General features: G+C 40.7%; 1 protein-coding gene across 3 annotated transcripts in view; it reads left to right on the top strand.

Annotated features, from left to right (window-relative positions):
• Positions 1-23,299, top strand: part of dnah7 (dynein, axonemal, heavy chain 7) — a 71,823-nt gene extending 48,524 nt beyond the window's left edge. Inside the window, exons 48-66 of one of the 3 annotated variants that reach the window (XM_044019059.1) lie at positions 476-639; positions 1,243-1,397; positions 2,958-3,148; positions 4,981-5,114; positions 5,293-5,628; positions 5,752-5,878; positions 6,642-6,836; positions 9,026-9,118; positions 9,248-9,424; positions 9,628-9,789; positions 9,891-10,091; positions 10,268-10,429; positions 11,301-11,486; positions 12,739-12,876; positions 15,722-15,952; positions 17,176-17,328; positions 19,564-19,741; positions 20,434-20,537; positions 22,791-23,299. In XM_044019059.1, the coding sequence (XP_043874994.1) occupies positions 476-639; positions 1,243-1,397; positions 2,958-3,148; positions 4,981-5,114; positions 5,293-5,628; positions 5,752-5,878; positions 6,642-6,836; positions 9,026-9,118; positions 9,248-9,424; positions 9,628-9,789; positions 9,891-10,091; positions 10,268-10,429; positions 11,301-11,486; positions 12,739-12,876; positions 15,722-15,952; positions 17,176-17,328; positions 19,564-19,741; positions 20,434-20,537; positions 22,791-22,997 (3,294 nt within the window). In that variant the 3' untranslated portion in view covers positions 22,998-23,299. Of the gene's footprint in view, positions 1-475; positions 640-1,242; positions 1,398-2,957; positions 3,149-4,980; positions 5,115-5,292; positions 5,629-5,751; positions 5,879-6,021; positions 6,159-6,641; positions 6,837-9,025; positions 9,119-9,247; positions 9,425-9,627; positions 9,790-9,890; positions 10,092-10,267; positions 10,430-11,300; positions 11,487-12,738; positions 12,877-15,721; positions 15,953-17,175; positions 17,329-19,563; positions 19,742-20,433; positions 20,538-22,790 lie in introns of those variants that run through there. The other 2 variants (XM_044019060.1, XM_044019061.1) reach the window with 2 other exon arrangements.
• The last annotated feature ends 3,013 nt before the right edge of the window (positions 23,300-26,312 follow it).

Genomic DNA, 26,312 nt, shown 5'->3' with positions numbered 1-26,312 from the left:
CAAGATTTCAATTCAAAACATTCAGGCTGCTGAAGAAACATGATATGCTATCACAGAAACCAAAGGAGATTTTTATTTTAAAGCAGCTCCACTTATACAAAATATTCATGGGTGTTCAATTTTTGCCAATACATTTTCCACACTGGACATATGAAAGGGTCTGAGGCATTGCATGCTGCATGTCAACATATTCAATAATTTAATGAAAATATCTTTGTCTTGTTTCAGCAAAGAGACAAAAAATACATCAAATATCAAACATAAACAGCAGTTAAGCTGATAGGTATCCATTATCTTCCATTGTCGTGCTGGAAAAGACAAAGGACGACAGTTAATTTGCCCTAAGAGTGTGGCTTATTTTGATGCCTGCAAAATCACTCTAGTTCTGGCTGTGTACATTATGCTATTATAATTTGTCTGTTTGATTGTACATTTTCAGAATTAGCCTAATAAAGTCATTACCACTCCTCCACAGGAACAGACGAAGGAGTGGATGGATCTGTGTAAGACTAAGGGAATCCCATGTTCCCCCAGCATGTCTCTGATTACATCACTGGGTGATCCAGTAAAGATCTGTGCATGGACCATCGCTGGCCTACCATCAGACAGTTTCTCCATAGATAACGCCATCATCATTGCGTGAGTATCAAACCCTTTACACTGTCATTTCTCTTAAGGAGAAACAGTTTATAGCATTCAGAGGTTCACTATAGCAGCACTCCGGAGGCAAGTGATCAGTGTTGTTTTGAAAGGGGCCTCTTTTACAATATCCTCATTGAAATTACTGGCTACTTCATGCCACTTCTTTTGTTACCCTTTCTCTGTGTGTGTAGAGATTTGAACCACCGAGTGTTTAATGTCCAGTCAGTTTAAAATAAGAATGAGACAACGACAGAACATTGCAATCTGCTGTACAAGCCCATGTGACATTGTTTAATTCATCCTCACGGTGCAGGGAAAAAAAAACATTACAAGACATCTGCTTGTTTGTGTCAATGAAGCAGTAACATTGCTTTTTAATCACAACACTCATGGCCCCCGGTGTGCTGTCCAACTGTGAGCTGTCAAAATGTGCTGAGAGTGAACGCTCACATGGAAGCTGCTCTCTGCATCTCCATTTTTTTGTCCTCTCAATACCCCCTATTGTTTAATATGTCTTATACTTTACAATTACAGAATCTCTGAGTATCCTTTCTGCCTTCCTCTCCCTTTATGTGTGTGTGTGTGTGTGTGTGTGTGTAGTAATGCCAGGCGGTGGCCTCTCATGATTGATCCTCAAGGCCAGGCAAACAAGTGGGTGAAAAACATGGAGAAGGCCAACAGCCTGCATGTTATTAAACTGACTGATGCCGACTTTGTCCGCACTCTAGAGAACTGCATCCAGTTTGGCACACCAGGTGAGTAGAAGTATTTCTCGTGTGTGATGCCCCTGCTGTTGTTGCCCAGTCTGTGAAAGCACCTTAAAACCAACATTAATGTAGTTCCTGTTACTGCCTGCTGAGGTCTCACTTTACCACAGTGAATAATTACTGCTCAGCACAGGGTGTTTTTTCTAGTCCTTTGTTCTCTGCTCTGCAGTGGAAAAATTCATTTGAGCAATATTTCTGAGTGAGGTGTTCCAATTACCCTGTTGCACTATAAGCATGTCAAACTACTGTAAATCAAAAATAAAGCCCGGGAGAAATCCATAACAATTTTCAGGATCAATTTGACATGTGTCGACAGACATGATATTTCTGTGCTTTTTTTCTCAGTGTGTTTGTGTGTCTTTATGAATACACTTCGTTTTAGCCTTAAATTGGAACAGCATTGCATGAATCCTCAGTGCTATTGTGTGAATGTGACCTTTTGGTTCATGAGCTGATTTTCAGAAAATAAACGACAATCTCTTTATAAGAAAACACAATGTAACAACCGCAACAGCACAGGAACAATATTTTTGCCTTCTCGTAGCACTGTTTGGAGGGTATAAGAGTGACGGCAAGACAGGAATTAAAGAGAAACAGGGACAGCTATAAAGCCATTAAAAAGACATCTAAATAATGACTCCGTCAGCCATCAGAGCTTTGCTTACTTGCAGACTGTGAGTCTAACAGTTCAGAAAGGAGCTTGTCCTTGGAGGGTGCAAAATAGTCCCCGGAGGCTATGGTTTCACCTTCCATAGCCTGTTTGTTTATTTCTCATTTTTATCGTTTTTTTGGTGTTTGTGCTGCAGCTTGTAACCCTGATTATTAGCCAGTATTCTTTTATTTAACATGAATGCACTAATGCTTCTCTGCCAAATCTCTTCAGCCAGGCGTATGTTTATCAAACAATATAAAGCACTGTTTAATCGACTGAGATATTAGCAGGATTGATGTGATGTACTGAGACCAAATGATGATCCAGAACACTTTGGAAAGACTTGCCCTGCTTCAGTTAACTATGTTGTGGGAGAAAAGACATCAGCTGTCACTGCCTTTTAGTCAGCTCAGGCGTAATGCCAGTTATAGATGGGTCAGGGTTCTTAACATGAAAACAGCATTATCATACTTGATGTGAAATGGCATTAATAATGATGCTGTGGGAATGAAGTGTTTTTAACAAGTAATTTTGACTCCTAAAGTTTGAATACGTAGTAGCTCCAATGATATAACAGAACAACTATTTAATTTAAAGAGCTCTACTAAAAGTTAAAACACTTTATTTACTAAGAATTTATTTTGGAACGGCAGAAGATTGCAAAGCTAAGACTGAGATGTGGGAAAACACTTGGCCTGTCGTCTCACTGCAGAATGTTGGAACGTGTGCGGCGGCTCAGCTGTTGAGGCAGCAGAGTTGGTCAACATTAGACAACTGTGGTTGAATTTACTGCTCTCAGGTTTGTTTGTTAGAGTGTCAGAATAAAGGCAGGTATCTCCTAAAAATAGTATGCCTCTTTTGGTTTGAAAATATTGATAACCATTTTTTTATTTCAGTGCTGCTGGAGAATGTCGGCGAGGAGCTGGACCCCATCCTGGAGCCTCTGCTGCTGAGACAGACTTTTAAACAGGGAGGTGCCATGTGTATCCGCCTGGGAGACTCTACAATTGAATATGCCCCTGACTTTCGCTTCTACATCACTACCAAGCTGCGCAACCCCCACTACCTGCCTGAGACTGCTGTCAAGGTACAGGCTAGAGTGGGACTGCCTCAGGCACTGCTATATTTTTTGCATCTCAGTACACTGTCACTCTCTTCACACTATAGAAATGCATTTTGTTATTAATATGGAAAACACAGTTAGTCAAATAGCTAATAACATTTGCAAAATAACTTTTTAAGAGTGGGTACATTGTTGTTCATCATTTTAATTAGAACGGTGTGGATTTGCAGCAGTTCCATTACTCTATTGTGTACCGCTGTATAATGGCCTGACACCAGTTTGCTACATTTTGACAAGGGATGGTGTAACAACGCTGTCAGTGCTGCAATAACTTGCATATCAATGCCAGCGCCCCATAGTCTGACTTGATTATATATTCATGCCACACTGCCGGTGTCCATTTATAGGCCTGTGTGTAAGGGATCTGAAAAAGTCCCATTACTTTTACCACTGCAACCTCCATCCCCACCTACAGCAGTCACACACAAACAACCGCCGTGAGACAGATAGACGGGAGTCTGCTAACGCCTTTAGTTATACCAGTCAGTGTAAGTCAGAGTATTCTCTGACAGTAGCCACAAATGTCATGGTTGTTTTCAGCAGCTGCCTGTATTGTAGTAATGAGCCCGGTGCCAATCCTCCATGCCTCCTGCACGCACCCTATCCATACAGATGGAACAGGTGCCCTTCAGTCCCACCACAGCTCAGGGTAGATACATCCTCCACAGCAGAGCTGCTGCCAGCACTGAAGGGAGTAATGAAATGCATGCTCTCACAGGAACCAACACAGACGTTTGCATTTCTCTGCCTTTGAGATATACTGTATGTGCGTGTGTGTTTATCACATTCAGTAGTAACAAGAGTTTGTTGTGCTATCCCAAGTGTTTCTCAAAAACAGAACTTTTGGAACTCAGAACCTTGAAATGTGCTGGATGTTACAGGCCATTTTGTAGTTATTACTTTGGGCTTGTTTTGTCAAGCTGTATCACTCTTCACAATTGATTTGTGTTGTCTTGAGTTGAAGAATAAATTCAGCAAAAACAAACCCTTTTTTTTTTTTTTACTTCTACCAGTAGATGAGCAATACTTTTACTTGTCAGGTCTATTTAAATCACACCACTCAAAGGACAGCACGTTTTTACCATTGCAACATAGTGAATCATTATTCACTGATACCACCTCCTCAGTGGAGTCTCCCAAGAAAGTATTCCAAGAAAAGGGGCATTAAAGGAAATTGCATTACAGAGAGGCAAGGGATTGGAAAGCATTCACAAAGCTCACATTTCAAGCATCTATTTGCTCTTTATGGGCAGCTATTAGATAGATTCAACTCATTCTTCACAACTGCCTCAGTCCCCTTTTTTCTTATGTTTTTTTTTTTTCAAAGAGGCAAGAATGAAGGAAACCAGCTGTTACGAAGCTCAAGGGACAAAAGGAAGTGAAGAAGGAGAGTGTATGTGTGAAAAGAACAAACAGCTGATTTATATGGGCTCTAAGTCTTTACCATTGCCTGAGTGTGTTCGAAGCATCAATAGAAATGGAATTAGGCCTCAGAGAAAGTGCACTTGTTTATTATGGTGAGGAGTAGATTGCAGATATGGGCTTTTAACCTCTCCGTAAGTGCAAAGCATGATGACCAAGGCAATGGTAAAAGACACTGCTTTGCTTCAAGCTGTAACACCTTTTCACAGGCAAGAAAAAAGTAAATGCATCCTACCGAGTGGTTATTAGAATTGATTAATAAGGAGGTCTTCCACTGAGATAATCAACACTTCACTGTAAAGTTCCACACTTGCATGTCCACAAGGAAATTTGACGCTTGACAACCCCCCACCCTGTAACCTCTGTGCGTTTAGGTGACCCTACTGAACTTCATGATCACCCCAGAGGGCATCGAGGACCAGCTTCTGGGCATCGTGGTGGCCCGAGAGAGGCCCGATCTGGAGGAAGAGAAGCAGGCTCTCATCCAGCAGGGAGCAGAGAACAAAAGGTACTGTAACACGCAGCAGAACTAATGAAAACAATTCCTTTTTGAGTTATTTTGTTAAAAACCTGACAAATGCAGGCAAAAATATAACCTCCTTGGCAGAGGTAATATAATAAAATGTCTCCTTCCTCAAAGTGCAAATTACAGAATTGTTCATTTTGTCCTTGTATTTTATTGTCAGACAATTGAAGGAGATTGAGGACAAAATCCTGGAGGTGCTCTCTTCTTCTGAGGGCAATATTCTGGAGGATGAGACGGCTGTCAACATCCTCTCCTGCTCCAAGTTGCTGGCCAATGAAATCACAGAAAAGCAGGCTGTGGCTGAGGTGACGGAGCAGAAGATTGATGAGACCCGCATGGGCTACACACCCATCGCTGTGCATTCAGCCATCTTGTTCTTTTCCATTGCTGACCTGGCTAATATTGAGCCCATGTACCAGTACTCCCTCACCTGGTTTATTAACCTCTTCATCAGCTCCATCGACAGCTCAGAAAAGAGTGATGACCTGGAGCAGAGGTGAGCGCGGCTGGCAAAAGCAAAAGCCAACCACTAATCCCTGCAAGTCGCCCAAGATTTGTTAAATGTTCTGATATTATTTTCTGTTTGGTTGAATTAAAATGCTGATATGTCCATTTTCAGACTACAGATCCTGAGAGACCACTTCACCTATGCACTATATGTCAATGTCTGTCGCTCGCTGTTTGAGAAGGACAAGCTGCTCTTTTCATTCTGCCTCAGTGTCAATCTGCTCATGCACAACAAACTGGTATGAATATACACACTCTACACACGCGCGCACACACACACACACACACACACAACACTGTACATTAAAATAATTATTTTAAGTTATTTGATAACTAGGGGTGTAGCAGCAGTACACATTCTGTGTCGTTCTGTTCATTACAGAATGTTTGGCTCTGTTCCTGTTGTGACCCAAATGCAATCTGTAAGAATTAGGGATATTTAATGGTGAGACTAAATGGAAGGCTCTCCCAGGCGCCTCACAGAACTACGGTGGCCTTCACATACCAGAAAGGTGTAATCACTCTTTCATAAATCTCTTTACTCTTCCACTCTCCACCTGTTTCTCCTTTGTCTTTATTGGTTTATGCATCAGGTTCATGTGGGAAGAGTCTACAAATGCCATACATAAATATATTTCAAGTTTTAGAGTGGTTATACACATAGATATAATATACTTATGGATCAATTTTTTTATCAACATACCCTAAATGTTACACACTGGATTTGCATCTTCAAGGTACACTATGACATGGATATATTTTTCCTCTCTTATAATCATAAACCTCATGCATCAAGACTCAACTTGAACTGACCATCCTGTACTAAACAGGGCAGTTGTTACAACCCTATATAAAACATGTGCAGAAGCACTGGTTGTTTAGTAATTAAGTGATTTGCAAAACTAAAGAGATCTGCTGATGATGACGTACTATAGATTATTTGTATTTTTCATCTTCAGTGGTAACTGTCAAATAGCCTCATCACAGTAATTAATGTTGTAGGTGGATGAGGGTGAGTGGCGCTTCCTTCTGACAGGTGGTGTTGGCCTGGACAACCCCCACTCTAATCCCTGCACCTGGCTCCCCAAAAAGTCCTGGGATGAAATCTGCCGCCTGGATAAGATGGAGAGGTTCATAGGTCTGCGCCACGACATGGCTCGCCTCAGGAACGAGTGGAAGGAGGTCTACGACAGCCCAGTGAGTGTCATTCGGACGACCGGCTCTTCCTCTCGGTGTAGTTAATGTTTCTGTTTAGTTAAAGACAAAATAATAATAATAACTTAGATTTATAAATCGCCTTTCACGAAACCCAAGGTCGTTGAAAGAGACCCGCACAAAGAGGGAAATGAATATTTCTTACAAATATTCACAAGTTGGAACACTTACTGTAGTAAAAGACACGAGGCAAACTAGGTTAAAGCCTACATTTATGAAACAGCATGTAAAGAAAGACGCCATTAAATCAAAATACCCAAGGGTGAAAGGGTGAAGAAAACCTGTAACTTTTCCCAGAATGCAGATTTAGTTATTATGTATATTAATGTAGATGGTGAGGAGAGATGTCTTGAAAGTAGGACACATTTAGCCCTGACAAAAACATTTGACTTGTAATCCTGCTAGTTCCTGTGGATGATAAAGATGTTCAGGTTTGTTTTTTTTCCCCACACACTTTGGGTTGCATCTAAATGATCAATCGTGGTTCCTAAATGTGTGACTCTAATGTTTCTCAGTAGTTACCATAATAGGAGCTGTTTGAATGATCTAAACGCTAAAGAAAGAAGTTTCATTGTATTTTCTTATCTCTGCCCAACAGTACAATATGTAAGGAGCAATATGTAAAGTATTGGTCATCGACTTTGTTAATATGGGTTAGATATTTCACTTTTGTGACCAGTGATTATGAAAGGATGTGGGATGTGATTTTTGGACTATTTAGATTCACCCAGGCGGATAAGTGTATGAAACAAATTTCTCCTGCATGTGAATCTGCACAATAGAGGAAAATTAATTATGATGGTCCCTTTTGATCTCACAGGCAGATACAGTGTATATATAGGTGTTGGGTGAGAAAGGGAATAAAGGCAGAGTGAATCGTTTACGTCTTTCTAGTGGGTTTGACACATTAACCTCAGGCCAGCCTCTGCTTGACAGGGGAGCTCAGTGGGAACACATAATCACTTATACTACTATCTAACCAAATCTGTTGTGGATGAGATTACATGTTGCCCCATTTTCCAGGGATTACCTGATAATATATTGAAAATAATACAATGCTTAATACCTGCAAGATAGATTTGATGTGGTTCAAGGTTGTTTTTGACTGTGTGCAATCATTTTTCAGTATCTTGTAGCACATTGCTGTTTCAGTGTGTGTCAGGTTCAAAACAGATTCTTTGTCCATTTTATTTTATTATTTTGTATATACATTGTATAGAGGAGAAAAAGAAGACATAGAGATGATTCTCCTGTCAGGAATAGATGGTTCCATTTCTGAGTTTTAAAGAATCTAAAATTGAAGTTTTGTCTAATTAAATCTGTGCTGTTCTCGATGTGTTAGTCAAATTTGCGCAATCTAAATGCAAGAACAGCTGTTTAATCAAATTCTGCTGCACACACGGCTGTCTCTTTGCTGGAACACACACACACACTCACACAGAAACACACCGTCTTTGATTTCTCATCAGCAGAATCAGTCATAAACACTTCTGTCTAATTAGATCTAGTTGGTTCCAGTTGTAGAATTCACGTTTATTTAATCTTGATGTAACAACAGCTGTTCAATCAAGCACACATGCACTGCGACGCACACATATTAACACACCGCTGTACACACACAGATTCCCCAGGAGATCCTAAATAGGTGTATGCATCTCAAAGCACCTGCCAACACACACAGCCACAAATCTCTGGAAAAACAGACCTGGAAAAATGATACCAAAACTTCCCACAACCATTTTCATCTGGTTCACTTCCAAAAATGAAATGCTTTCTTGTGTAGCTGCTTTGTTTTCTTCTACTTTCCCTTCTCCTGAGTCTGTCCTTTTTCATACAATATTAATGCATCTCCTTGGATTATACTCCTCCCAAATCACATTACAGATTATCCCTCTTTCTGCTTAATTAAATAGCTCAATCTTACAACAGCTTGACACAGTACAGACCAACGCCAAAGCCTGTCCCAGCAAAAAGACATTAAGCTACAGGTTTTATAAATACAATGTGATCAGGACATTGTCTGTTTTACTGATGAATAAAAAGCTTTACATGATGACGTACAGTATATTCAATACCCTCCCCATAAAGCTTAAACACACAGAAATGACATACTGTGTATATTACTCATTCTTCTATCAACTTCAGTTTGTGCTGTTTCTGCATTTTTGCAGAACCCCCATCTGACTCCCTTCCCTGATGAGTGGAAGGAGAAGCTGAGCAAGTTCCAGAAGATGCTGGTGATTCGTTGTCTCAGACCAGACAAGGTCAGTTCATCAAGGATAATTAAAATAAACCGCCTTTGGACACGACATCTCCACTATTGAGAATTAAAGTCATCTTTTCACACATGCACTCAACTCATCTTTAATTAACAATGATAATTTGCCCTCCAGGTTATTCCCATGGTACAGGAGTTTGTTTCTGACTCTTTGGGTCGTCCCTTCATTGAAGCACCTCCCTTTAACCTGAGTAAGGCATTCGCTGATAGCCACTGCTGTGCCTCCCTCATCTTCATCCTCTCCCCCGGCTCAGACCCCATGGCTGCGTTGCTCAAGTTTGGAGATGAAAAGGTACGGAGGCATCTGGGAAATTCAGCAGCTTTGAAGCCCGCTATTTGTAAAAACTGGTCATGAAATAGAAATTGAATCCTCCAGATTTGACTGCATGGCTCTCACACTGGTTTTAAAAGCACTGCAGGTTATTCTGACTCCTCACAGGCCGAGAAGCAGCTGCCTACAGTGAGTAAGTGTTTGATAATGTTCACCTCTCTCAGGGCTTCAGTGGTAACAAGCTGACGTCCCTCTCTCTGGGCCAAGGCCAGGGTCCTATTGCTATGAAAATGATTGAGAGTGGCATAAAAGAAGGCACATGGGTGGTTCTACAGAACTGCCACCTGGCCACTTCCTGGATGTCGACACTGGAGAGAGTCTGTGAGGTCAGAGCACACACATGCTTCCTGTACACAGGTGGGGGAAGTGCTGTCACTTTCCTCCTTGTATATTAATTTATCAACTTGGTCTTCATGGTTGCGAGCAGGCACTGAACCCAGAAACTACCCACCCAGACTTCAGGCTGTGGCTGACCAGTTACCCTTGCCCCACCTTCCCTGTGGCGGTGCTTCAGAACGGGGTGAAGATGACCAATGAGGCTCCCAAGGGCCTTCGCTCAAACGTCACACGCTCCTTCTTGATGGATCCCATCTCTGACCCAGGATTTTTTGAGAGCTCCAGCAAACCGGTCAGTGTGTGCCTGTGGCTTGTTTCCTTTATCAATGGGTGTCCTTGCCTCCTTTGTATATGTTACGACTCCCGCAGTGCATTTCAAAGTGCGTTTGTTCCGCCTGTGCTTATACATAATAATCATCACTATTTATCTGTGACTGCGCCCTACGTTTGTGCATATCCACCTCTCAGGTTGTTTTCAAGAAGCTCCTGTATGGCCTGTGTTTCTTCCACGCCCTGACCCAGGAGAGAAGGAAGTTTGGACCTTTAGGGTGGAACATTCCTTATGAGTTCAATGAGACTGACCTCCGGATTTCTGTGCAGCAGCTGCACATGTTCCTGGAACAGTCCCAGGTAGGCTCGTCTTAAAGTAAGTTCATAGAAATACAAGCAAATCTAAATTACAATCAACTGGTTTTATTGACAAGAGGAGAAAGTTCCATCAACATGATTAACAAAGACTGGTAAAGTATAAATTGTTGCAAAAGCCTCATCAGGTGTATCGGCGGGTTCTGACACTGACGATGGTAGAGATGGGATGAAGAGAATCCCGAGGATTTGAATGATGATAAGTGGAATCTGCTGGATATTGAGAATGGGGATAATCAGGTGGAGGAGGGTTGAAACAAATCACCAAAATGATAGCCAGCTGCAAAAGAGAAGAGAACGGATTTAGAAAAATGCAACATCAGTGATATGATAAGGTGATTGAGATTATGAAAAGATCTGGTGAGATTACTGAGAACATCCACAGTCGCCTAAATAGAGAAGTGAAAAGATCGAGAGAATGACTGTAAATGAGTAAGTGCACAGACAGTCGTCATCACTGCACTTATGCTAAGCTTCGCATCTTAAGCAGATAATAAAAGTTCAAGTTTTAACAAGAGGATACCTCAGCTACATTCAAAAGCCCTCTTGACATTTTTCTGACAGATAGCACTCCAATCCTCGTCTCCTCTCAGATCCTCTGCTGTAGCTGCAAATAAGTGTTGTTGATTAACTACTGAGGATATTTCTTCCAAAACAGTGACATTTTCATCTGTATCATCTGTAAGTGACACTTATGTGGAAAATGCCACAGTGACCAATACCCCACTCTCTACCATCTGCAATTACATCAGTTTCCATTGCAAAACCAGTTTACAGGAAACCCATCATTTGTTAACCCTAATGCGTGCACATTATTTGGTTACTGTGGAAAAGCCTTATTTCTTGTTTCCTCCAGGAAGTGCCATTTGATGCCCTTCGCTACATGACCGGTGAGTGCAACTACGGAGGGCGTGTGACAGACGACTGGGACAGACGGACACTGCGCACAATTCTGTCCATGTTCTACACTTCAAGGATCATTGAAGAGCCCGAGTATAAGTTTGATCCCAGTGGGCTCTACTATGCACCAGCTGAAGGAGATGTAAGAAAAAGAAAAACTCAAATTCATTTGCCAAACAAAAAGCAAAAAATAAGAGCAAACACCAGCGTTGGCATCAAGTAGAGTTCTTTATAGATCACATCTCAGGCCTAGAGCCGAAACCTTTATTCACAACTAAGTAAAGTTTGCAGTTTTAGTAAGAAAGTAGTGAACTAATGTCCGTCTGTCTTGGGGTAATCAAGTCATTTTTGTTTTTTTGTTTGTTTGTTTTGAATATTACATTTTTTTTTAACTCAAATAGATGGAGCAAAACATTCAAATGAAGCCCCCTCTTTGTGCCGGGTCTGTCACAGCTTTCGCTTGGATTTGACTGCACTACATAAATACCCACAGGATTTTTAAAAAGTCTAAGGTTATGCCATGTTATTACTTGGGAATCTTTACATAGTATTTCGCAGAGTTGGGCAAAATCTGTTTTAGATGCAAATCCCCTTTCAGAAGTGATGTGTCACTCACTCCGGTCACATAAAGTTGAAGATTACTGCTGGTAAATGTAAAGTCTGTGGTAAAGTGCTTCTTTTTCTTTTGTTGTGTACGTCCAAGGAGAACCTAATCAGAAAATACGACCCTTTGTCAACAAGATGAAAATGGACTCTCAGCCTCCTTACCCTTATCTTGTATTTATTCTACTCAACATTCATGTTTTATAGAGATGTGCAATGGCTGTGCTTTGCTTTCATAACACTATTTTTGTGCCACATTTATGGGAGTTTTTTTATTTTTTTATTTTTAATATATTCCAAAATGTTGCTTTACTTTAGTTACACCAGCAGAGCAGAAACACCTCCTTGACCACAGACACATCATTTACACGAATCCGGGCATATCATTGCCTTCAAACAACTGAAGTTTAATGTGTTGGATTTAAACTGAGCAAATCACAGGACACACAGTTGCTTAGCAATATTGTTGAGTTGCATTTAGAAAGTAATTAGGAGATAAAATGTGTGTAACAAGGCACAGCAGGCAACCACGATCAGTGAAGGTTGATATATTGTTAACACAAGTGCAATTCCATGGTGCGCTCCTCTATTTGGCATTTTGTTCTCCACCACTCGCCCCCCACCCCCACCTTCCCGCACGCAACCATATCTTTTATTCATAAAGTCACATTTACATAGTCATTATCATAAATGTCAGCAGTCTAAGGAGCCAACTTGTTTTTCTCTGTTATTATTGGAGATGTTTCCTGATGTTGTCCTCTCACTTCACTCCTCTCTCCTTTCTGCTGCAGCACCACAGCTACATAGAATACACCAAGTCGTTGCCACTGAACCAGGCACCAGAGATTTTTGGCCTGAACGCCAATGCTGATATCACCAAGGATCAGGCTGAGACACAGCTACTGTTTGACAGCATCTTACTCACACAGGTAAAGTCACCTAAATATACGATACTGCAACACAACATCAAAAGAGGTCAGCAGATTTAATCGTGTTGCTGACTGATGTATTTTTTGACTAGGTCTAGCCCAGGGGTCTGCAACCTGCGGCTGTTCATTTTTTACCTCTTTTTTCGAGATCAATGTGATAAAAGTGTTTTCATATTTGTGTCACATCCAATGTCTATGTCAAATGCGATGTTAAAAAAAACTCAACAAACTTGTGTTTGAAAGCCATTCCCGACACTTAAATGAAATAATGTGTGCATGAAGAAGCAAGTATTGCTTATTTATTCCAAAGTACATTACTTTTAATTTCATTAATTTGCCACAAACAATGGAAGGACTATTTTTCAGTTTTCTTTTTGTGGTTCTTAAATTTCATAAATACAACAAACCATCATTCTTTTACATATATATATATGTGTGTGTACATAAACATATATAGAGTTTATTTGTATGAAAATCTTTCATTTTATGGGTCAAATGGGTTTTGCTGTGGGTAGAGAGGGGACAATAAGGGCTCTTTTCATCGTCCTAAAGGTTGCCAATGAACCTTTATTTAAACTACAAAATAGGTTTAAATCACATAAGACAATGTAACTCAAAACCATTCAAATATTTTAATGTGTATGTGCGTCCTCCACAAAGTCAAGGGATCATTGTGGAGTTTCCTCATCAGTCCACATTCTTGTCCTCCGTTTCCTTCATTTTTTCCATTGCAGTGAAATGTGGAGCCTGGAGTGAGGTTTCAGTCACGTGATTTCTAAACGTCATCCTTGCATGTTGACCTTTTATCAATACATCAACTTTACTTGAACATTTCTTTAAAACGTTGTGTTTCCATTCTAGGTTTTATGCCCAAAGCCATAATTGGTATAAAAACAGGCTGCTGAAAACTTGTCTTCTAACACCAGTACTTCTCCTGCTAGAATGTGTCAAGAGAAAGAAGCCAGAGGATATTTAAAGTCATAACGCTGAATACACTCCCGCACAATAGCACTCAAACAATAGGAGTCAATGTGATCTTAAATGAATTGATACACTATACGAATGAATGGCCAAGGGAGGTTTGTCACGATGCAACTGGATGGTAAAATATCAAGCATGTGGCCTGGCATGGGTACCGGTGAAAACAAAGCCAGCGGCTCTGGTGCCACACCAAAACCAGTGCCAACATCACAGATGCTTCGATAGAAATGTCACTACTTAGTCGGTAGATTTTCAATTTGAAGACAACACGCAGCACGGTCTCACAGCAATTACATGGCATGGATAGAGACACGAAAAGGGAATGCAGTATATCTAATAAAATACTTTTACATACTTGATACAAAAAATGTCCTAATTAGTAGCAGACTCATCAATGTTCCATACTCCACGAAAGGACAATGTGCTGAATTATTTAAATAGAAAATATAGAGAGATATTTCAATTGTTACAGAGACTTCTCATAGAGCACAAAGTTGCACTGCAAAAACACAATGTGACACACACTGACTGTGTAGGATCTGTGTGATCTCACCTCATTACATCTCAGCTCTACAGAGTTAGTCTGTGTTGGCTTGTTGAGGATTTTCTTCCTTTAGCTTCCTCATTGCACTCAATGTTTGCTGCAAATCTAAGACATTTCACATCATCAAGGCCTGCTTGAACATGTCAGAAGTGCAGCTTCTTCCACAAAAGCGGAAAAAAGAGATTTGTATCCATTTTTTGATTTAAAAAAACAGCACACAGCCTCTCTTCTCATCTAAACATTTTCAAAAGTTTAAATTGTTTCAGTGCCTGTGGGATTTGAACTTATTTTAAACAAGGGCAGGGATTCAACGCAGAACACCCCAATGTGTGTTTCTGTACGTGCCTTTTTCAGCTCCTTGGATACAGCGAGAGTATATTTTGACAGCTACAGAACAGCTTGCTACAAACAAATGGGAAATTATTTCTACGGGCATTGCCACTTTGAGACTTCAAGTTAAAATTAAAGCCCAATGGAGTCTGACATTTATTCATATAACCTCCATTCAACAAGATTAATAATGGCTTCAGTCATGTGTGAACTGTATTTGCATCTAATGCGGTCTCATCCGTCTCAATGACCGATAAACATGAAGACGCCTTCAAATGGGATGAAGCAGCTATTTGTCATTCTCCTACTGTAACCCAGTGTGCTATTAGCCAATGATTATCCATTACGCTGGCTACCGTCGGAGGATCAAGTAGGTAAATGGTGCAAGTTATACCGAGAGGAAGGAGTCACAGACGAGAGTGAATATGAGTGTGAATGATTAATAAAATTGTGAATAATTGTGCATCAAATTACTGAGTGGAAAATTGGAGGAAATTAGGGGAAAATGCCATTAGGCCTTCTGTCTCATGAGGCTGTGTGTTGAAGGTGTTAGGTTTAATGCGGAGGGCCTAAAATGATCCTCAGATTAAACCTCAAAAGCTAGAATCTCTCTGTAAACGGCGTGACAGTAGTGTCTGAAGGAAACCCTGAGAAATAATCCTGAGTTAAGTATAGGGAGGTAAAACTGAGTGGTATCTGATAAAATGATGATATCCTGAGATATCCTTGTGTCATCATAACAGCATATATCTTAAGCAATATGGCACAGAGATAATGCAAAATAAGGCAATGTCGTGTTAGAAGTGAAAAGTGCTTCACATAAAATGCAACAGAATCCTAAATTCCCAATTTGACAAATCAAAGATTGCACAAGATAATACCCCCCCTCTCCAAAAAAGAAAAGGAAAAAGAAAAACAGAGGAACTGTCAATGCACCACTCCCCGCATCTCCTTCTCATCCGTCCTCTGTCGCTCTGTGTCTCTGATCAGTCCTGCTCCTCAAGCGGAGACGCCAAATCCTCAGATGACATGGTGTTTGATGTGGCAGCTGACATCCTGAGTAAGCTGCCTGGAGACTTTGACTTGGAGGCAGTCATGAGGCGCTTTCCCACCAGCTACAATCAGAGCATGAACACTGTGCTGGTGCAAGAAATGGGCCGCTTTAACAACCTGCTCTGCACCATCCGAGAATCCTGCGTCAACATTCAGAAGGCCATTAAGGTACAATCATACGTGGATCTGTGGGATGAAGGGAACAAGGTTATATTATATTATACACATAATTAATTCAAAGGAAGTATATTTGAATTCAGATATTATTATTAAATGGATGTTTAAAAGGTTACTTATACAGTTTGCAGCTTACACATGAGAACTAAGAGCTAGAGGTTGTGTCCTTAAAGTCGATCCTGGTCCTACTCTCACTGATCCTCATTATTTGCTATAATTTTAGCATGATATATGGCCCAGTCTGCTGTAATTAGACTAAATTTGTTTGTTTTAGATAAACAATCGGACCAAATGATGAATCATTATTGATTTTGTATTTCTGGGCAGTGAAAGCAGTATTTCATCAGTGGAGGCTCACCTCTGCTGAACAATTAGAGGAAGAAACTCTGGTAATGTGTTTTCAGAAATCAAATACTCTAAACATTCAACACCACATTTTTTTCCCCTCTAATAGCTACAGCAAGGAACCACTGGGGAAAGGAGTGATAATTATCGATTATACAGCAACATAACTTCCCTCAGTGTGTTACTGATTTTCTCTCTTAAGGGCAATGTCTTTAGGTAAGGTACAGGTATTGGATAATTTATAGAAATGTTGACTGTGTGTGTGTGAGAGACGATGAATGGGATGAAGCCAACGTTTGAATCTTCAAATCATGAGCTGATGTGTTCAGAAGCGGTTTTCTCCTGCAGCAAAGAGAAGAACAAAACCCTGCAAGATACCGTACCTTGATTCCTGCTAAGTTATTATCTAACCAAACCATCTGCAAGGCTGTACATATGCACAGTACACTGGCCACTTTATTAGGTACGCCCATTCAAATGCTTAATGAGCCAATCACATGTCAGAAGCTAAAAGCTTTTAGGCATGTAGACGTGCTCAAGTTGGCCTGCTGAAGTTGAGCTGAGCATTGGAATAGTGAAGGTTATTAAAGTGACTTTGAATGTGGCACAGTTGTTAGTGACAGATTGAGCATTTCAGAAAGTGCTGATAGACGGGGATTTTAATGCACAACCATCTCTGGGGTTCACAGAGAATGGTCTGAAAAAAAAATATGGACTGTTCTCTGGACAAAAATGCCTCTTTGAAGCCACAGGTCAAATGAAAATGTTAACACACAGCACATTGAAACTTGAAGACCACACTGGACACTTTAATTATGCACACAAAACACACAAAGAAATGTTTTTGCATATGTGTGTTTGTGCTCCAGGGTCTCGTCGTGATGTCTGCAGACTTGGAGGAAGTGGTCAGCAGCATCCTCAAGGGTCGCGTCCCGAGCCTGTGGTTAAAGAAGTCTTACCCCAGCCTCAAACCGCTGGGAAGCTACGTCAATGACTTCCTAGAGCGACTCATATTTCTGCAGGTACTGAAATAATCAGGAGGTTGCAGTATTACAAAAAGTGTGTTGGGTTCATTTTCATTACATAAAAGAGATTTTATGTGGCTAAGGAAGGCAATTTAGGCACAAATGAAATGAGACAAAGGGAAAGACAGAAGGAAACAAGAGAAGAGAATTTATATAGTTTTTACGGTCTCTACTTTTCAAAGGCCCGTCTCGCTGCTTTCAGACATGGACTCCAGTAACTGTCGAGACCCAATTGTCCACATGAGTCATGCAGCAGTAGATTGTCTGGGTCAGACACATTCAACACAGCAGGAGCATTTCTAAGCAGTCATGGCGGAGCCTCTGTGTTCTCACATGGACCCACTTGGATATGTTCCTGAAATTGCACCAGGGTTCTGGCTTGAATAGTTCTAAAAAAAAAAAGTCCCAAGCCTCATTTTCTGATACTTGTGTTTTCCCCTGTAAAGTATTTCAAGAACATTTCCAGTTGCATCTCTAAAAGCAGTGAAAATATTTTTTCACAAAAACTATCAGCATTCACTTGTGGGTTTAAAACCCCCCCAGAAAAAAACATGGCCTATTTGGCACCAGAAGTAAGTAGCTGGGATCACATGAAAAAGTTCAGTACATACAGTTACTGTTTGAGTCGACTGTCACCTTGCCTTAAGCTGTGTCATGCTTCAGTTACACAAGATCGCTCATAATCGTAGGAGTTATGTAGATGCCGGTACAGAAAGTACAGGCAGACACACAGTCTATCATGTGAGTGAACTGCTTCACTGAACTGTCAGTTCCCATGTTTTTCCTTGTCTGTTTCCACTGCAGACGGGCTTTTTCTCCCCTGTTAATAATGACTAAGCCAAATCTAAGGAATGCTTTGTGTGTGTCTGTGTGAGAGAGAACGAGAGGGAGAGAGATTCCACCCTCACCCTGCCACTGGGTGAACAGGATTAACAGGAAAATCTTAAACTCCCAAAAACACCTCAGTTTCTGAGCAGAATACCTTCTCTGTTGAGGAAATGTGTTCAAACTTTTTTAAAGTTAAACACACTGCACCTTTTTTGTAGCTTCACAAATAATTTTGATGGGTGCAATAAGGAGAATGCTGCCTCTTTGGCTCCTGAACGATCTTATTGCATGTGGACGGCTGTCCACACATGGCGTTCTGGTTCTGGTTCTGCCAGAGATTTCTTCCTGTTAAACGGGAGTTTTTTTTCTCTCGACTTGCACCAAGTGCTTGCTTATTGTGTCAACTGTTGGGTTTCTCTTCTCTACCGTTTCTACCATAGGGTGTAAAGTGCCTTGAGATAATCTATATGGTGATTTGGCGCTACAAAATAGAAATTGGTTTGATTTGATCTCCTGTGACGAGCGTACATGTGATCTGATCAAAAAGTATGTTTTTAAAGAGTCTAATGGCGTGTTTCCACTGGCTTGCCAACTAGCCGAGGCTGTGCTCCGGTCATGGAGGAAGTACTGAACAAATAGTTTAAATTAACTGATTCTAATGATTGAGTTGAACTGAAAACAACTGCTTTACAAGTCACTAGTCACTTGTTTGTGTATGTCATGTGTAAATATAGTCTATATATATGTGTGTATATATAGTATCCATAGTGGAAAAGCATTATGTGTCTGTTTTCAGCCTGAGTGAATTAAAGCACTATTCACGCTGCTGTAACATGAAATAAATCCTATATAGTCCTATAAATAATAATATTTAAACCATGAACCAGGAAAAAAAAACATGTGAAGATCAATGTTGATATCATGGTGTTGGCTTTAAAGAATTCAATGTATGAGTGGGCAGTGGGTCAGAGGGCATCAGTTGTAAATGGATCGCGATCATGCCCGCTCAGAAACGTGGCCCAAAGCATCACCAAACCACCTCCTGATGTGGTTTTTGTGATCCGAGGACACATGCATGATGCATTGTTGCACGTTCAGAAATGAATGTTCGCTGTCTGCATGTGATGAGATCACTCAGGATGGATGTTAATGCCAGGTCTGAACATGGTGTTTGATTCTTTGTGGACACTCAGTACTGCAGTCACCTCAGGTCAGATGTGTTTTCAGTTACTTTTCAGAGATCAAACTGCTCATGTTGCCCTGACCCACACACTTTCTTCAGCTGACGAATATGCTTTGTACTCTTCATACAAGTCTTGTTTTTCTTTTGTCGAGGGTGTCCACTATATTATTCTGTCTTATTGTGGTCAGAAAATGTCACTCTCTTCTCTCCTGTGTGTCAAGGACTGGTATGATCAGGGTATGCCTGCTGTATTCTGGATATCGGGATTCTTCTTCACCCAGGCATTCCTCACAGCCAGCCAGCAGAACTATGCCAGGAAACATGCCGTCCCTATTGACCTGCTTGGCTTTGACTTCGAAGTGCTGGATGACAGACAATACAAACAGCCCCCAAAGGACGGTAAAATACTGCTGCGGGGAGACAGAGAGGAGAGAGGGATGAGCCGGGGTGGGAGGATGGTAGTAGGATTAGAACAGCCATTCAAAGTTAATATTAGAAATATTCAAACATCCCCGAGCTTAATGAAAAAAATAGCGAGGACTTCAACGGGAGTCAAAGGGAAATGAAAATTTTAAGAAATTTCAAAGTAGAACGTTCAAAAAAAAAAAAGAAAAGACAAATAATCAGTGGGTGGAAAAGAAGAAACAAACGAAAACCCTGACACAGGGCGTAAAATTAGACAGACAAAAGTAGAAAGTGAGTGTAAAGTCAGAGTGAAGCCTCCCTGCCGCTCGTCTGCGTGCAGATCTGAATCAGCCCCTCACTGTGCCCCCCGCTCTGCTGCGAGTTTCTCTGTCAAAGTCTCACCCTCAAATCAGTGCCCAGCTGGGGCCTCATCACACTAACACAGCCCGTGCTGCCAAACTATCAGTCTGACAGTGTGTTTGTGCATTTGGGTGTTGTGTGATGAGTCAGTTATCTCCAAATCTCCCCCCTTGATTCCTGCCATATTAACGTACAAAGGTCAGTGTTTGCAGAGACGAGCTGGTGTCCGTGTATGTGGTAGAGTTTTATTACATCTGTGAAGGCAGTGAATGACTTTATTAATAATACTCACCGCCTCTCTTCTACCTCCAAATGTTTTGCGTCAGGTGTCTACGTCCGTGGACTCTTCCTCGACGGTGCCCGCTGGGACAGGAAGACCAAACTTCTTGCCGAGTCCTACCCAAAGGTCTTGCATGATCCGATGCCTGTGGTGAGGAGCTCTGCAAGTACACAGATCCTCAGAAACAGCCTGGCTGTTTGACTGAACTGAGCTTTATTTATTCACTTGTCTGTTTATTTTATCATTTGAAACATTTTACTTCTTCCACACGTCAGTCTGCTTAAAACTGAACTTGATCTTAGTTCTATAATTTTAGTTTGTACTTTCTGACTCTTAATCAAGTGTATAATTGCTTGCTTTTACAGAGACCGACGACACCTTCAAGTCTTTTGTGTTCACACATGGAAATGTGAATAATGTGCGGCTCATTTCTGCAATTAGAGAGCCATCAAAAAGTCTATATTTTTATACTGTGCTGTGTCTTGCTCTGGTGATAATTGCTGGAGCAGGTGCAGGTCCAACACAGATAAAGTGTTTTCAGCTGAAAAGAAGAAGAAGAAGAAGAAGGAGCAGCAGCGAGAAATGTGTGTGGGTTTTACTCTGTATTTGTTGTTAGGCGTTTACACCTCGGCGTGGGCAGCTATTAAGCCTTAGTGTGAGATAACTTGGTACTTATTAATGAAAAACACTGCAGGCAACCGGTCAGGAGAGAAAACAAAAACAGCTTGTTGCATAACGTGATACATAAATGTGATGTTTGTGGGGAAGAGGATTATTGATTCTGCGCCTGTGAATCCCTCAAGGTGTCAAAAAAAGCCAACTTCTGTCATTTCTGCATTAGTCAGCTTGTAAACTCCTACGATCTGGCTATTCATTATTTTTTCTAATTATCAATAGACTGTGAGTCTCTGAGGAGAGAAGTGAACAGCAACTATATGTGCAGCTCCACACTGGAGGATTTTAACGTCTCCCTGTCCTCTGAACTCAATACAGAGATTCTTCTCATTGTGCCTGGAGAAAGCCTCGCTCCTTCCTCATTCTCACATTCATTAACACCGTATAATATGGTTTATCAAAGCACACTGACAGTGTGATGGAAGCCGAGCGCCGGTGGCGAGGAGCGAGGACTGATCCGGTTTTCTGTTTGGTTCTCCGTTTCCTCTGTTTCTTCACTACGCATTCAAGTGATCATGAATAATGCACTTGTTTTTTTTTAATATTCAAACATTTCAGAGCAAGTTATTAACATAAACAGTTTTTTGACAAGACCAGGAGTTAATTAAAATTGTTTATTATTTGTTAGGGGGGTAAAAAAAAACAAAAAAAAACACAACAAAGGCAGCAATAGCTGGTTGTGAAATGCAAATCTTCACAAAGGCGTCTGTTATGGAAGCAAAAGAGACTCCGACAAAAGACTCACAACTCAAAAGTAAAGTGTGGCCCAATTTATCCCTTTACATAACCAAGACGTTTTAATTCACCAAAGGGGAGCTTTTATTTCAGTAGTTTGTCAGCCAAAGTTTACATTTTAATTGCGGTTCCTTTCCGCTGGGTCAGGTTTGGGTGTCTGTGAAAATATTGCATATATGTGTGCTGCCAAATTGTGCCGATGACGCCATTTAGTCTCCTTAGTGCTTTGAGTATTCAAGTCCTACTCCTGTCAGTCTCAGCTGTCAATCGTGATGTTTAACATACTATTAAATAAATAAATAAATAAATAAATAATAAACATCAATGGGGGGGGCATCTACAGCAGGGGTCTCAAACTCAAAGAAAAAGACATTTGAATAATACTTATGATGATATTTGACATCATTTCAAAATAAAATAAGTTGGTTTTGATATTGGAATGATGCCCATATGAACATTTATGATGCAAAATTAATCTATTAAAAGAAAAACCCAAATAAATAACTCTTATTACTTGACATTAAGTGAGTTTGAGGCCTCTGATGTACAGCAACAGTCATGTCCATTTCTGATACAACATCGGGACACTGGAGAATCTCTGGCTTTCATGACATTGTTTGCTCAAGCTGAAATGTTTTCACTCAAGCGAGTGACATGGGTTTTGTATGGCTGGATTCATGTGATTTGTGTTGACACTATATACAGTTTAGTACCAGTGTGTTTGTGTGTGTACTGACTTTGTCTGTAATCTCATCATAGGAAACATTTGCTTTGCATTAGGTGTGAACACAGTGAGTAACTGGCCATGACATTAGGACCTTTTAATATTACTAATATTAGAGCTATGTTATGTTTTTTGATGCATGTGCAGAGTTAAAGCTGAGATTTCATTCTTCTACGCGCTATTTATGAAAGTGTAGTTGACCGTGTTGCATCCTTTGACCCTGCTGATGATGACCTCTCTCTAACACCTTTCTTTCCCTCATGTGTCAGATGTGGTTGAAGCCCATGAAGCGTCAGGAAATCCCCCAGACCATGTGTTACGTGGTGCCCGTGTACAAGACCAGCGAGCGGCGCGGCACGCTGTCCACCACGGGCCACTCCACCAACTATGTCGTCGCCATGACGCTCAACACCAGCGAGGCTGCTGAGCACTGGGTCAGACGAGGCGTGGCTCTGCTCTGCCAGCTCAGCTCTTAGAGCAAAGGTCACTAATTGGCGGATAGCGGTCAGTAACAGGGGCTTTCTATTTAATACAACTGACACTTTCTCTAGTGGAAATTCATTGTAAGCAGTGCAGCAGAAATCTACACGAAACATTTCTGAACTGTTGTCACAATACTTGGAATTGGGATTATTGTCTGTGACACTGTATCTTAACAGAAATCACCTATCCATGTGACAGTCATGGTACAATACAATTCATAAACAAATGGCTCATTCTCAGGCTTTGAGCTTCACTCAGTTTATTTTTTAACAATAATAAAATATGCTGCATCAAAGTACCATATCTGACCTTTATTTAACCTTTATACGTTAAAACTTTAATCAAACCGTGTGAGATAGTTCACGCTTTTTACGTAACACTTTTCCAATTAGCAATTAATTTAGATGCAGACGTCACGGTATAACCCCAGATTCACCACAGTGGTCAGCAATCGGTGGCCCGTGGGCCAATACTGGCCCGGCAGATGATTTAACAAATCTGATTTTAATTCTTAAATCCTTAATCCCATATCTAAACAAAAACAATTACATTTCATATAGAGTTCAGAGCTTTTATTCTGAAAAATAAATAATAGATTGTGTTGCTGGAATTGACAGTTAACTTAAAGTAAATGTTTGGTTTGGAAAATAAAAATAAAACACTGCTGTTAACAGCCAGGTTTGGGGAGTAAATGTCCGTTAAAAATAACTGCTTGCATGTGTTAGGCTCAAAGAAGAAGCAGCAATTCTTAAATTTAAACGATGCACAACATAGCAAACTGGTGAGTAACGACAACGTCCACATTATTGTTAGCTTAAGGCAGCAAATGCTGGTTTTTGTTTCAAACTGAAGACGTTTTAAGGGACTTTTGTCCGATGAAGATACCATGTTTTGGCCTAAATATTCAATAGAAAAAAAAAAATTGGCCCTCAACCAATCTTTGACAATTTACTGCACTAGGGGACGACAGTCATTGGCAGCCATTTCAACATCATTAAACATTTATTTGGCCTGAATCACTAGTTTCAGGTCTTCCTCAATAGAACATGATGTCAATTCTGTAAATGATGTAGTGAAAAATGGATGATAAATCACAGCTTTGGTTACAGGTGATGCTCCAATTGGCGCCTGTCAAATCAAGAATAGAATGCGGCTTGTTGTTTTGAGATCGCAAGTCTGTGTCCTTTTGTATGTGCAGTCAATGGTTGTAGCTCACAAAAACATGTCAAACAAAGTAAGCTCGAAGTCAATTTTAAAACATGGAAAGAGAAATGTGTGAAGGAAATAAAGGGACAGCTGACGACCTAAAAACACCACCTCATCCGTCAAACACGGTGGTGTTTCTGTGGTGGCAGTCACTCACTATATCAGCCTCTGCTCACGTTCAGTCTAATGCCTCACGTCACACTGGACGACAACATGTCACCATTCAGTGGGACCAAAGACCGTAAAGGCGCCACAACAGCCAAAAGAGGTGGAACGGTCCTTTTTCATCATGGCAGACACTTTGACAGGCCACGCTAGAACGAGCACAGGTGCAAATTATCAAACGAATGATGGCCGAGTTGCATTTAGCGCTCTCATTTTCAGGGTCGGTGTGCCGTGGCTCGCCAAGGCCTCGCGGTGATGAACAGTCGTCTTTGTTCAGTTCCAGTCGTCGGGACATTGTGACAGTGAGCTAACGTTCATCCTGAGACGAAGTTAAATAGAAACTCTGCACAAAGGAACTTTTCCTACGGTGTCAAAATGTCTGCTGTGGAAAAAAAAGGCCTTTATCCTCGATGAGGCCAGCCAGGCACATGATTTTCACGTGTCACAACCATAGACTGGATACAAAAAATGGACCTGGTGTTCCTAGTTTGAACAGTGAAGCTGTGGAAGTAGAATAGAGGGTGACTTTTCACTTGATTTTTAACTGTAAACTTTTTCGTGATTAGTTGCTGGTCTCAATCAGGTCTAATTCAATAGAATATGATGTCTATTTTAAGGTAAATTTGTTCCTCTAAATTGACCGTAGGTGTGAATGTGAGAGTGGATGGTTGTTTGTCTTTATATGTGTCCCTGTGACGGATTGGCGACCTGTCCAGGGTGTGTACTCCACCTTTTGCCCTACATGTACTGTATGTCAGCTCGGATTGGCACCAGTGTCGTCCCATGACGCTCATGTGGAGGATAAAGCGCTAGAAGATGAGTAAATGACCTGGTTGCAGGTGACGCCTGAGAATTTTCCTGGGAGTTTTGCGTCGTTTAGCAACTGGAAGTCTACGCCCATTTGTCTATACAGTTCATGGGCAACCCTCGCCTTATGCACATATACATTTTAAAGCGATTATACGGTTGTACAAATACACTTATGTGTAAATAAACCCTCCTAAATGTGACACGCTAGACCTTTAAAATGTCTGTACCTCCCACAGCTTTTTTTAACCATCACTGAGGATGTTGAGCTAGACTTAATAACCTAATTATACATGGACAGTGAGCTATAATGACAGCTCTAACAGCAGCTGCACTGTCCCGCACACTGTATATTTATGCATTAGCATTTCCCAAACCTGCTGATACGTGAAGCCAGAATGAATTACATTGACATTATAGGGGGGTAAAATAAACAAAAAAAACATCGGGGAACAAAGATTGGAGATCTTTTACGGAGTTTATTTTCTTCTCACAGTGGAGAGAATGCACAAACAGGCAAACAGCATGGATGTCACATTTTACAGTTTATATCCAGATCACTAAACAAATGAACATACAACAAAAGCAAATATGCAAACAACCACAGACTTTCATTTTTTATTTACTTTTACGGACAGCTTGTTTCCCATTAAACTGTGAAGACACTTTGTTTTTTGAGGGGCATAGAATCTCGCTGGGTGTCAATCCTTCGTGACAGTTTAGTAACAAAGTCATTATGAACAATGTGAATTGTCTAAATGATTCACATGTGAATTCACAGAGTGAATTTACATTCAGGCCAGGTTTAAAAAAAAAAAGTTTTGTAGTAAAAATGACAAAATTAGGTCAACGTCTGTAAATGATAAAGAAGACTGGTGATGATATGTGATATACAGTGCTTACCAATGGGCTTGTGTTTTCCATAGCTGTATGTTTTACATACAGTTTACCTTCTGAACATGCCAAAAATAACAGAATTTTAAATATGCCTCTGTACGTACATAACTAAATGCCGGGACTGTTCGGAAGCTGCTCCGTCTGGTCCATGCTGCAAGTATGAACGGATTTAGGGGAACTGAAAAGCTCGAGTCTGAAGCGTGAACAGGATGTGTTGCGTTTGTCAAAAAAAG

Source organism: Solea senegalensis, linkage group LG2 (genome assembly GCF_019176455.1).
Source record: "Solea senegalensis isolate Sse05_10M linkage group LG2, IFAPA_SoseM_1, whole genome shotgun sequence".
Classification (NCBI taxonomy): Eukaryota; Metazoa; Chordata; class Actinopteri; order Pleuronectiformes; family Soleidae; genus Solea; species Solea senegalensis.
Note: the sequence above shows the minus strand (reverse complement) of the source record. Positions and strands in the feature narration are given on the sequence as shown.